The sequence below is a fragment of the Diplodia corticola genome, assembly GCF_001883845.1.
Source record: "Diplodia corticola strain CBS 112549 chromosome Unknown scaffold15, whole genome shotgun sequence".
NCBI classification, from domain to species: Eukaryota; Fungi; Ascomycota; class Dothideomycetes; order Botryosphaeriales; family Botryosphaeriaceae; genus Diplodia; species Diplodia corticola.
Window position 1 is genome coordinate 469,893 of NW_017971494.1, and position 12,384 is coordinate 482,276.

The 12,384-nt window shown below is 55.1% G+C and overlaps 4 protein-coding genes across 4 annotated transcripts; all 4 read right to left on the reverse strand.

Annotated features, from left to right (window-relative positions):
* Nucleotides 1-607: 607 nt before the first annotated feature.
* Nucleotides 608-3,847, reverse strand: BKCO1_15000146 (exportin-t; the record flags this gene model as incomplete). Its single annotated transcript, XM_020271246.1, has 4 exons — nucleotides 608-1,080; nucleotides 1,141-2,160; nucleotides 2,222-3,776; nucleotides 3,836-3,847. 4 exons carry the CDS (start codon nucleotides 3,845-3,847, stop codon nucleotides 608-610), a joined length of 3,060 nt encoding a protein of 1,019 aa, XP_020131976.1.
* A 550-nt stretch (nucleotides 3,848-4,397) lies between these two features.
* Nucleotides 4,398-6,770, reverse strand: BKCO1_15000147 (alkaline phosphatase; the record flags this gene model as incomplete). The annotated part of the gene is made up of 6 exons (XM_020271247.1): nucleotides 4,398-5,207; nucleotides 5,259-5,879; nucleotides 5,935-6,158; nucleotides 6,215-6,432; nucleotides 6,519-6,540; nucleotides 6,662-6,770. 6 exons carry the CDS (start codon nucleotides 6,768-6,770, stop codon nucleotides 4,398-4,400), a joined length of 2,004 nt encoding a protein of 667 aa, XP_020131975.1.
* Nucleotides 6,771-7,847: 1,077 nt separating this feature from the next.
* On the reverse strand, nucleotides 7,848-8,705 carry BKCO1_15000148 (uncharacterized protein; the record flags this gene model as incomplete). The annotated part of the gene is made up of 1 exon (XM_020271248.1): nucleotides 7,848-8,705. The coding sequence occupies one exon, from the start codon at nucleotides 8,703-8,705 to the stop codon at nucleotides 7,848-7,850; it is 858 nt and encodes a 285-aa protein (XP_020131970.1).
* Nucleotides 8,706-10,767: 2,062 nt separating this feature from the next.
* BKCO1_15000149 (wsc-domain-containing protein) lies at nucleotides 10,768-12,289 on the reverse strand (the record flags this gene model as incomplete). Its single annotated transcript, XM_020271249.1, has 5 exons — nucleotides 10,768-10,845; nucleotides 11,025-11,140; nucleotides 11,195-11,617; nucleotides 11,666-12,166; nucleotides 12,208-12,289. 5 exons carry the CDS (start codon nucleotides 12,287-12,289, stop codon nucleotides 10,768-10,770), a joined length of 1,200 nt encoding a protein of 399 aa, XP_020131969.1.
* Nucleotides 12,290-12,384: the final 95 nt, after the last annotated feature.

Here is a 12,384-nt window from a genome sequence, read left to right on the forward strand (position 1 = left end):
AAAAAAGAGGGGAAAGGATGGAAAGAGAAAGCGTCTCGCTCCTTAGCCCTACTGTTGCATCAAATACATCATCTTCTTTCCCTCCCACCTCCTCCACTACAGGATGATAAAGGAGAGGAAAGAAAAGAGAAAACAAAAAAAAGGTCAAAGGGATTCCGCAAGAAAGCTTCTTGTAGTAAGACGGAAAAGAAGAAATCATTCACACGAGGGGAGAGAAATATCAAAGCGCGCTTTGGAAAAAAAAACCCCAACTTAACACCAGACGAGATTTCCCATGCCGCAGAAATGTCATGGCAAAAAGAGCTCCACTCCAAAACTTGACGCCCCAGAATTTGTCTTGTAGAGTTGGAAAGATGGAAACATGAGCCAAAGTCCCACCCCGATTAACACCCGTAGTGGCAAATGATGAATAATTGGATTCGAGAAAGCTTTTGGTATTTTTTGTGTATCTTGCGTGGGGTATGTGATGCACGGGGAATTGTTTCAAATAAAGAGATGATGCCTGATTTTTTGATGAGAGCAAAAGAGCCTCTCGAAAAGGAGCCGGAAGTGGGGGGAGGAGGTTGGGTCAGGTCAGGTCATCGCTGCGAGAGTTCCCTCCCCTCCTTCATGCAGCAGCAGCCCGAGCAACAAACTGCTGGAAATATTGCTTGAAACCCTTTTCTCCCTTGGTTGTCAATGCTCCCAAATACTCTTCAAGACCCTGCTGATCGATACCCATGTTGGAAAGCTCCTGTCTCAAGTTCTGGACGTAGACGTCCCCCGTCTTCTTGAGTATCTCAATCTGCATCGCGCCGAGCTCACCAAGCACCTGCCTGGCCTGAGGATCTTTACTATTAAAACCCTGCGTGGCAGGGACGCTCCAGCTGAGCGGCGAGAAACGCGAGATTGCAAACTGATCGAAGCCGGGAAGAGTCGGGTTGGGAGTGTTGCCGCTGTTGAGGGGAATGTCAGGACCGCCCCAGACAGCGGTCATGCGAGTGAGGACGGAAATGGCGAGACGTGCGGTGGGGTAGTCGGTAGGGTCGCGTGCGAAATGCTCAATGGTTGTCATGATGGTATCAAACGTCGCCTGGTTGGCTGTTTTGAAGAGATACGTAAGCATGCTAATGAAAAACGATTGGAAGCTCAGTGACTTACAGTTGCTGATAAAGACGGCGCCGAGGTCGTTATTCAGGATGATGAGAAGGAAGTTGAGATACTCACGGCGGAGTTCAGCCAGCTGAATCTCATCATCCGTGCCGGTAGTAGGTTCTGCCAGGCCCGCAAAAACACGCTGTAACAACGGACTGAGGAGGGAATCGAGCATGTTGAAGATTTCAGCCTTGAAGCCGAAGACAACCTGGTCCAGCAAACGCAAGAAAGTAGCCATCTCATCCTTGGTAGAGCTTTGCGATAGTAGGCCATCGATCCAACGAGGAAGCTGCTGCAGGACGCGAGATCCAAGCACACCGATGAGTCGGGAGAAGGCGAAGCGGGCGCCTGTGCGGATAGTCATGGACGAGTTGAGAGATTCCAACGCAACGAGAATGACCTCGGCAGCACGGGTGAACTCCTCCGAAACCTCATCTGCAGGAGGAGCACCGGAAGCACCGGGCATCCAGTCCGAGAAACCGCGGGCCAGAGTACCAATAGCCTCAATCAGGTGGTGCACCTGAAGGATGGCACGCTCATCGCCGCTCTTAGCCGGTCCAAGGTTGTGCTCCAAGTCGGCGAAGAGCGGGTTTAGTACTTCCCGACCGTAGACAATCTTGACTTCAACGGGTACGGAGGAAGGCGATGCCATGCATCCGACTGCCTCGAACAAGTAAAGTTGACTATTAAAGGTTGCATCAGCAGACTGGCCGTTATCTTCAGAAGACATGTCATCCTCATCGTTATCATCAGGCAACTCAGCTCTGATGGTCAGAAGATCGCCAATGGCTTGAATGACTGTCTGCGAGACCGGACCAATCTGCTGGCGCAACGGCTTGACGAAGCGATAGAAGAGGTACCAGGAGCGGAGCTTGAGCTTGCGATGGTCGCTGTGAATAAGGCGGACGAGATTCTCGAGCACCTTGGGGATGAGGCCAGAGTTCTGCTCGAAGAAGGCGGAGTAGCGAACGCAGATCTCCATGTACTGGAGAGGGATGACAGGGAACTCGTCCGAAGCGGCAATGTCTGAGAGGGGGGAAAACAGATTAGCCGTATACTTTACGACGCAATGAAGTTTGTGGCATACTCGACTCGACCATCTTGGCCATCATCTCGATAAGTCGTGCCGAGGCCACGGATGACGGCTCCCGCTTGGAGTACATGCCGCCATTCTTCACAGCCAGCTCTCCAAAGAGGTACATCTCATGGAGGGCAAGCTCAACGTCCCGCCAGCTCATGCCAGAGTTTGGCTGGTCGTAGGAACTGATGATAAGAGCAATCTTGTTGGATAAGGTCTCGATGTACAGGTTCTCGTCGATGGCAGCGACCTGCTGCTGCAAGACATGCAATCTCTTGCGCAACTCCTGGAACTCAGCCTCATCCGTCTGCTCATCCTCGTCGCCCCAAGAGGCGGTCGAGTCGTACTTCATCTTGGCAATGATGGCCTCAAGAACGGGAGACAGCATGGAGGCATATTCTGGCGGAAGCGCGCCCTTGGCCTTGACAATCTTGCGGAAGAGGGTCAGCAAGTCGGTGAGCGAGGGAATCACTGTGGAGCAAATTTCGTCATATTCATCTGAAAAGAAGCGGAGTAGGTAGGGAACGAAGGCGCCGAGCAGCTCGTTGGCCTGCTGCTTGGTGGCGTCATCGGCCGAGTCAGTATCGAGCACCTTGACAATATCGAACATGGTGGTGTTGACTAGCTTAGCCACGGCCTCGGCCAGATCGTTGTCATAGGTAGAAACGCTCTGGTCGACGATGCTGGGGCTGGCGATCAGCTGGCCTACGACGTTCCCGAGGTTCAGGAAGGAAATGAGCTGGACCTTGTCCGGCGGCTTCATCTTTTTGCCCACCGTCTCGGTGAAGGTGTCGATGGCGGCATCGCGAACGCGGCCTTCGGGCGTCTCGGACGACATGACGCCCTGCTGGCCGGCAATCTCGAACAGATTGTGCAGCATGCCATCGTTGACCACCAGAGAGATGTCGATCCAGCTGACCCAGCGCGCAACAGTCTTCAGGCACATCTCGATGAGACCAAGGTCCGTCTGGCGCCAGCGGCTCAAGATGCCCTGCCACGCGACAGAGATGTTCTGGGCATCGCGGGCGCGGACAAGGTCCTTGAGCTCGGCGTTGCGGCGCGACTCCTCGGGGGAGCGCGACATGAGCACGTCGGCGATCTCGTCGTGCACCGAGTTCAGCACGCGCAAGTACAGCATGGTGGCAGGGAAATTGTCCTCGCTCGCCAGGGAGCGGAAGTCCTCAAAGAACGACTCCCAGCCCTGGGCGTACAGGGTGGTGAACAGGTAGGTGATTGTCTGGGTTATCTTGTTCTGGATGTGGGTGGTGTCGATCTGGTCCGAGGCGGGGCTCTGGTAGACGGAGCGGATGTACTGCATGACGTTGTCGCGGATGTAGGCGAGGCTCTGGAGGTCGAGGCGCTGGGTCTGGACGGCATTGTTGACGATTTCGAGGACGAAATGGCGCACAATCTCATTGGGGCGCGGGTGGCGGGTGAAGAGCGAGAGGCACACGGACCAGGCCTGGTCAGGCTCGGCGCGGATCTGGTTGAGGAAGTTTATGGCCTGGGTCTTCAGCTCGTGGTCGGCCGCGGGGTTCCAGGCGATCTGGATGGCATTTTCGACCTGGGCGAGGTTGGAGTCAGCGCGGGCGCGGCGGCGGAGCAATCTGAGGCTGGGGGTACCTGAGCCTCCATCCTGCCGCCGCCGTCGAAGGTGCGAAGCTGCGGAGGCGTGCGCTTCGGGCAGGCGAGAAGGGTCGGGAGCGGTGTTGTTGCGGTGGTCGGGCTAGAAAAGTTCGGCGGGGGTGTGCGGGCTATCGGGCAGCCATGTGCGCGGGGCGAGGCGGCGGAAGAGAGTGGCTCGGTCGGCGAGGCAGGAAGGAGGGCGCTCGAGGGTTGGCGGGGTGGTGAAAGAGAGCGGACGGAGAGCGCACGAGACGTGAAGAATGCAGCAGCCTTTGGTTGACGTCTTGGCGCCCGCTTCAGTGACTTCACTGTTGGATTGACGCCCGCACGCTTCCTCTGCCACCCACTCACCGCCCGACACGAGCACGACACCAGCCCGGCTCTGTTCGCTTTGGCCCAACACGGGCCCTGCGGCCGTCACACTCGAAAATTTCATCGCGGCCGATCAGTCACCGCCCCAGCCTGTGGTCACCAATTGCGGCAATCAACAACCGCCATCTTCAACTCCCGCCCATCAAAGCATGCAACGTGTGGAACGCTCGATCTATATTTCTGCCATCTACCGGAACACAGCAGTCCTGCTCAACCCCAAACACTCGGCCATTTTGAAAAACACGTCAATGTTACTGTACACGCCTCCAAAAAGCTCCTGGCACGGGCCGGTTGCGAAGACGGGCACGTCCGTCAGGCTGTGCACGCCCTGGTCGTAGTCGACCGGCAGATTGCCATTCAACTCGAGCCCCGCCGGTGCATCCTCCGGGTTGGCGTGGAAGTCGTCCGAGTCCTCGACCAACTCCACCGCCGGCTCGCGCGGGCCGTGCTTGTGCACCCGGTAGTCCTCGCGCCGGTCCGGGTTGGCCGAGACGCCCGCGAAGAGCGTGTAGTCGGGCTCCCACGTGCTGGGGAACCCGCCGTCCGTGTACGTCAGGTTGCCCGTCATCACGTACTGCGACTGCCCCGACCGCTCGTACACGCCCACCGCGTCGCGCTTCTTGCGCCCGTCCGTCTGCGCCGCCAGATACTTCGTGTCGACGCTGCCCATGACGTCGAAGCCGTGCCCGTGGTCCGCCGTCACCAGGATCAGCGTGTCCTTGAGCTGGTCGAGCGCCTTGAGCTTGGCCACCGTCGCCTTGACCGTGTCGTCGAGCTCCAACAGTTCTCCGAGCGCACGATCGTAGTCGAGTACGTGCATCATCTTGTCGATGGATGCCGCCTCGGACATCAGGAAGAAGCCCTTGTCGTCCTCGCCCGAACGGGCCGCGAGGATGTCGATGGCCTTGAGCGTCATCTCCTTGAGACCCGGCTGGTTGAGGGCCGCCGTCTCGTCGCCGCTCGGGCTGAGCGACTGGTTCAGGTTGGCCGTGTATACCTGCGAACATCAGCGAGCTGCAAAAACACATTCAGGTCGCCCGTCACTCACGTTTCTGTCAAGCCACTTGGCCAGGTTGGACGTGGAGAAGATGCCTAGCGTCTTGGTATCGTTGGCAGTCTCTTCGAGCTCGTCCTTGTCCAGAACAATGTTGTAGCCGGCATTCGCAAACTCGACGTAGTAGTCCTTGTCCTGGTGAGTCTTGCCACCTCGTGTCGAATTGTAGAACTGCTCTCCGCCACCACCGAAGATGACATCGGGGCTGTTCCACTCGGACCACGTGTAGTTGGTGTTGCCATTCAGCATCATGTCGACGATTTGGGCATACGTGCCACGCTCACGCGTGTGCGCATTGATGGCGGCGGGCGTGGCGTCGGCGATAAAGGCAGTGCTGACAATGCCAATGTGGCCGCCATGGACGCGCTGGAAGATTTCGGCGATGGTTTCAACCTTGGGGTCGTCGAAGGGGTCTTTGCTCGAGTCGGCGTAGACGCCCAGAGCACCCGAGGAGCTCTTATGGCCGGTGTTGAGGGCGCTTGCTGAGTTGGCCGAGTCGGTGATGAAGGTGTCCAGAGAGTGAGTCATCTGGTGGCCCAATACGGGGAACTGATCCAGCTGCATCCTCGTCTGGTACTTGCCGTTGACCTGTTTGTGGGCAATCAAGCGGGCAGCCTGGAGATATGGTCAGCTCAACGCTCTTTGCCAACATTTGCAAGACTGTACTGACAGTGATCATGTTCGTGGTCATACCATCACCAATGAAGAAGATGACGTTCTTGGTGCGGCGGACTTCGGCCATGTCACGAACGAGCCAAGTCGCCTTGGTCTGAGTGCCATTGTTGTACGTCAGAGTCGCGACGTACTCACCCGGCTCGTACAGAGCCACCTTGCGATAAGCCTTTGCAGTGACATCGACAAGGGTAGCCCTTCCGGCATCTCTGGCGAAGAGGTCTACTCAAATCAGCACGCATATTCAATCACCACCTGAAGGGCGCCGAACAACCCACCCTCGTACCAGGAGAAGTCCCACTTCTCAAGCTCCGGCTCTTCGGTACCGAAGTAATCGGTCGCGCTGACAGCCTCAGACAGAGCGCCACCCTCGTCGACTTTGGCGATGGTGAACTTGAAGTTCTCATCTGCGCGCCTTCCAATGGCTTGAGAACCGTTCAACGGCGCATGCACCTCGAGACGGACGTCAAAGTACTGTCCGGCCAGAAAGTCGGCTCTGCAACGTAATCAGCACCACACCTGTGGAAGGGAGTACTACGTAATCCATGGAGTAGTCTATCGAGGCGCAACGGGAATGCTTACTGGTCCGGGGGGAAGATACAGCCTGGTAGTCAATGATCAGCATGTGCCCAACGTCGAAAAGGGCGGGGGGCAGCATGGTACATCACCACGTGCCCCCTCCTGGACGAGCGGGACGGGTGATGACCCGCATATGCAAAACACACCAAGGCTAGGACACGCGCCGAGACGCTGGAAAGTTTGAGCCTCGCAGCCCGCCCCGAACAGAGCTGCGACGAAGGCCGCGATGGCATATGAAGCGCGGAACTGAACCATGGCGAAGCAATCGCAAACCGAAAGGCAGCTCACACCAACTCAACACGGATACGACTCAAGTGCCGAGCGTTTTATTGGCCAGCTATGAGGGGAACGACGAGGGAGGGAAGGAAGACCAGAGGTTGACACGCAGCGGCGAACGAACTGTGGTTGAGGTGCAGGAACAGAGAACAGATAAGGTAAAATGCTGCTTATAACTCTCCGGGCCTCGTATGTAGCCTGCATGTGCGAGAGCTTCAATTTGCACAAAGCTTGTGCCACCCTACCGTCTCAATCGAGTCAATCCGCATCCCGACAAAAGTGGAGCAATATGAAGTCGAAGCGAGACTCTGCCTGGTGCCAGCTGGGAACCAGCCTCAGCGCTGTCCCTCGTGCTGGCTCGCCGCACTATCACTGCTTGGTTCTTCTTGGTAGAGAGCGGGCTAAGCGGCAGAAATGAGCGGGCGCTGCTTGGCACGCAAAAAGGGCCCCTCCCTCCTTGGCCGGGCGCGGGACGTTGTCGACGACGGCGGCGTGCCCCCGCCGCGGCTTGTGGTTGGCCGCCGCCCCCGGGCCCCGCCTTGGATGCTCCTGCCTTGGCTCCTTGGCGCGAGTCGCCTACTAGTATTTACAACTTCTCTTTGCTTATCTTTGACCGGCATCCCGCGCTTCCTGTGCTTTCCCTCCTTCAGCTCGTTGCCGATCCGGCGAACTCCGATATGTCTTTCCTCTGTACCACTTATCCGGCTAATGGAAGGCAAAGCGGAGTGTGCGACGGTGGCATTCCACGCCGTGTTTTTGAAGTACGTAAACGCGTTATCCCTGATATTATCGTTGCCGTTGCTATCGAAACAGAATCCTGAATTACTTTAGAAGAGCGCAATGAAACCGGAAAGATCCCCATCACAAAACATTCCGCCATAAACTACTCCTCCATGAAGAACTCCTCCAAAGAAAACCCCTCCTTCGCGATTCGGCCGAGAAAAACAAGAGGCTGTGGTTCAAAAGGCCAGGAAAGAAAAAGAATAGGGAAAATAAAGACGCTCATGCAACGCGTGACTCTCTGTCAAGCCGCTGTGGAAACCCCACGTTTTATCCCTATATCCCATCCGCCCTTAGCGTATTCTCCCTCTTACCCATCGAAGGCCCAGTGCTAGAAGGGACACTGCTCGCAGTCATCAACGTCTGGCTGGGCCAGACAGGTATGATCTTCGTGATCGGGTTCGTGTTGCAGAACGATTCGGGCAGCGCCGTCGGCGTCGCCGTGGACGAGTTCGGAGACGTCGTCGGGGACGAAGGCGGCGTGCTGGTGGTCCAGTACGTCGACGAGCTGACGACCGAGCCCGTGAAGCACACGGTCGTGATCTGCGTGGTGATGATGGTGGTCCCACCGTTCGACAGCGTCAACGTCGTCGTCAGCACCTGTGTCGTCGTCACCGTGACCTGCCCACCATCAGATAGTGTGTTGGTGGTGAGGCTGGATCCCCCGGTCGTCACCGACGGTGGCCTTGCAGTTGTTGATTGCGCGCTGCCAGTTCCGCTGGACGACGAGGTTGAAGAGATGACCGGGCCCGCGCTGGTGGGGCCCGCGCTGGAGGAGCTGCTCGAAATGCAGCCGGGCTGTATCCGCCGAGCGTTGATGATATCGTTGGCGGTAGATGCCTCGACTTTGTCTCCCAGCGCACTCTTCGGCTGGCAAGTGTTGGTCGAGAACGAGTAGCTGATGGAGACGCAGTCGCAGAGACGCGCGCAGAACTCAACGCAATCGATGAAGCTGACTCCCGCTATAGGAGCGCGTTTGGAAATCTTATAGCCTTCTGGGAAGTCGATATTATTGTCTTGGTAGTCCACGCCGCACTCAAGGGAGAATTCAGCGTTCGGCACCGTCTGAGCATCGTAAATCGTACCGTTGGACACGGGACAACTGACAACCGTTGGCGAGTTCGTGGGCGTCATGCTTGTTGTGCTGGAGCCAGACCCAGTTGGGGGTACACCTGAGCCACTGGAAACGCTCACAGATGATGACGAACTAAGCCCGATGACACTTGTTGATGTACTAGAACCGGTCGAAAGGCTCATGGATTTTGTTGAAGTAGAGCTGATGCCACTATCTCCCGTGACCGTTGTTAAGGTTGATTTTCCAGCTGTGGTCGTGAGCGTGGACATCAAATTACTCGAAGAGATTGTAGATACTGTTGAAATCGAGCTGTCCCAAGTATTCATCGTTTGAGTTGAACTTGAGCTGCTCGACGTAACACTGGAGGTTGAACCACTCCAACTATCAGTCGATAGTACCGATGTTCCAGACGACGCGCTTGAGCTGGGTGTTGGAGGAGTAACACTGGAGGTCGAACCACTCCGGTTACTAGTTGGTAGTGCCGATGTTGAACCAGACGACGTGCTTGGGCTGGGTGTTGGAGTAGCAACACTGGACGTCGAACCACTCCAGCTACCGGTTGATAGTACCGATTTTGAACCAGATGACGTGCTTGAGCTTGGTATTGGAGTAGTAGCGCTGGATGTCGAATCACTCCAGCTATTGGTTGTCAGTACTGATTTTGAATCAGATGATATGCTTGAGCTGCCACTCCCTGTACTTGAAGTACCACTTGCTGAAGCTGATGCGTTTTCAGATATAGCCGACGGTGTTGAAGTTGGCCCATTCCCACTAGAAACTGAAGTACTCGAAGAGATGGTTGATACGATTGTAGTAGAACCTCTTGAGCTACCACTGAAAGGGCTACTTGTTGGTGTGAAAGTTGAAGTATTTGAGCCGGACATCGTGCCCGTGGTTTGTGTGGAGGTCGCATCACTCGACCGGAGGCTCAAAGTTGTTGTGGCTGTAGAAACTGTACTCCTCGTGGTAACCGACTCACTCAGGGTCGGGATTGACTGACTTGCAGAAGTTGTTTCAGTAGTACCTGTCCATGTGGGAGTAACAGAGTTCTCAGAAATGAAGGAGCCGCCGGAGGACGATGTGCTACTAAAGATCGAACTTGATGTTGGGCCCGTAAGGTGAGAGTTTGAAACAAAACCGGTGGATAAAGTAGGGCTTCCATTTGCTGTACTTGTTGTCATGCTGTTGATCGATATGGCTGAACTGCTTGATGAGCCAGGCGTGCCTGTGGCCCCAGTGCTTGATGTCGATCCCGAGCCCGTGCTGGAATTGGTAGAAAGGCTCACAGCTGGTGATGAAGTAGAACCCGTTGTAGTAGTCGACGTACCGCTAGTCGTAATTGCACCACTTTCGGTAGTGAGGGTGGTAGTACTGATAGACCTCGAGGTACCCGAAGCAGCTACACAATAGGCAACGCCTATTTGCAGGAATTGACAATCATCTCCAACCGACGGGTTCCATGCGTAGAACTGTGGGAATGTTATCCCGTTCTCGTCGAAGAGAGCCTGGCAAGTATCACCGTTCTTAACGGTATAATACTTAGTACAGGTACGAGCGGTATCTGTTGTTGAGCTGAAGCTGTCACTCGCTGTACTTGAAGTCGATCCTGTTCCAGTAGTGGTCATGAGCGTGGAAATCGAATTACTCGAAGAGATTGTTAACGTGGTAGAACCGATCGAGGTCGAACCGCTTGCGGTGCTGGATGGTAATGTGGAAATCGAAGTACCCCAACTGCCGGTTGATATTGTTGTACTTGAGCCAGTCCATTTGTCAGACGTTTGAGTTGAGGCCGAGATCGACGTGGAAGTAGAGATTTCATTGCTCGTTCTTTGCGTCTCAATGCTCGGTGTCGATGTAATACCTGTGGTCTCATCTGGAACCGACCAGCTTCCAGTCGTGGTTGTTTCAGCAGTACTCGTCCTTGTAGAAGTAATAGAGTTCTTAGATATGGAAGATGCGCTACTAAATATTGTGGAACTGGACCCGGAAGTTGATGAACTCTGAGTGCTCATGGATCCATTCGGCAAAGATGGGCTCGCACTACCTGTTGATGTGAAACTGGAAGCGGAAGCCGATGAACTCTGAGTGCCCGTGGATCCATTAGACAAAGATTGGCTTGTACTACTCGTTGATGTGGAACTGGGCGCGGAAGTTGAAGTTTGGCTGGTCGAGGATCCAGTGGGTAAAGATGGGGTCGCACTACCCGTTGATGTGGAACTGGGCGCGGAAGTTGAAATTTGGCTGCTCGAGGATTCAGACGACCAGCTGGAAGTTGTCGTTCCAGTGTAAGTGGATGAGCTGCGAGATCCTGTGGTGCTGGTCGGGACACGACGAAGGAATATTGTTCCGACACTACTTGCGTCAATAAGGTTCCCTACACTCGACTTCAAGTAGCATCGGGACGTGAAGCTTGCTACAAGGCATCGTGTGTCGTCAGAGCATGCGGCAGCACAATCTGCAATGTTATTGGCAGCGACGTTTGTGTAAGAGTTCACTGTGATCGTTTTTTAGCATGTACCCGCGACGTGCAGAAGCAACATGGACGTACCATCATTATCGGTGTTGCAAAGGATCTCAAAGGTCACTCCGTTGGCTGTGTATTCCTTATTATTCCAGTCCGGACATGCAGGCATGGCAGAAGGAGTTGAGGACGGGGTTGTGGCGGTGCTGGATACCGATGTATCTGTGGTCGAAGTTCGCGAAGAGCTGGTTGTTGTTGACGACGGGCCCGTCGACGGTCCTGTGTATGTCGTCGTGAATGCAGTAGACATACTGCTACTGGAAGACGAGCTGGAGGAGACCTGGATCACCTCAAGGACGATCGTGCCGACTGTGCTCGGCTCAACGGTACCCAGTTTGCCTTTGATATAACAGCGGGAAGTGTATGTAGCGGCGCCGCACATTGAGTCCTGGGCACAGATTGCCGCACAATCGGAAATGCTATTGGCAGCGCGGTTGTAAAGAGTCGGTACTATACAGTGTCAGCCATAATCTCTATTTGTATGGGGAAATTACTTACCGGTTGGAGTATCGCTATCACAGTAGACTTTGAAAGTGACCCCGCCCAACATGAAAGTCTGACCATTGAAGCCAGGGCATGACGGCAATGTCGTCGAGGAGGGTGTTGCCGACGACGACGTTGAAGAGGCTGTTGTCGAGTATGTCGTGGTCGGAGAGACTATGGTCGTGGATGCAAACATTGTTGAAGAAGACACTGTCGAAGAATAAATTGTGGATGAGGTGGTGGCCGAAGAGGACATTGTCGAGGTTTCGCCTGAAGACGATGCGGAAGTGGAAGTCCCGAACGATCCGGTCGAGGGGGTTGAGGTACTTGAAGATGACCCAGTCTGAGAAGCTGAGGAAGTGAAGGACGAGTCTGTAGAGGAGACAGATGTGCTTAAAGATGATCCAGATGATGATACGGAAGAGCTAGCCCCACTCGAGGATGAGGAGGAGCTAGAGGAACCAGATACCAACACCACCAAATGCGAAGTACCGTCGTTAGGTTTGATTGTGCCGACTGAGCGCTTCAGATAACAGCGATTAGTGTAGCTCGCAGACTGGCAACTCGGATCCGCTCCGCAGATGGACAAGCATTCTCCAAGACTGGTAACGGTTCTATCATCGTAGGACTGCGGGTCATTATCCGCGTTGCAACGAATTTCGAAAGTTCGTGAGCCCACTGTGTACTGGCTTCCGTTTGAGCCGGGGCAAATGGGCGAGGCGGACGGTGTATTC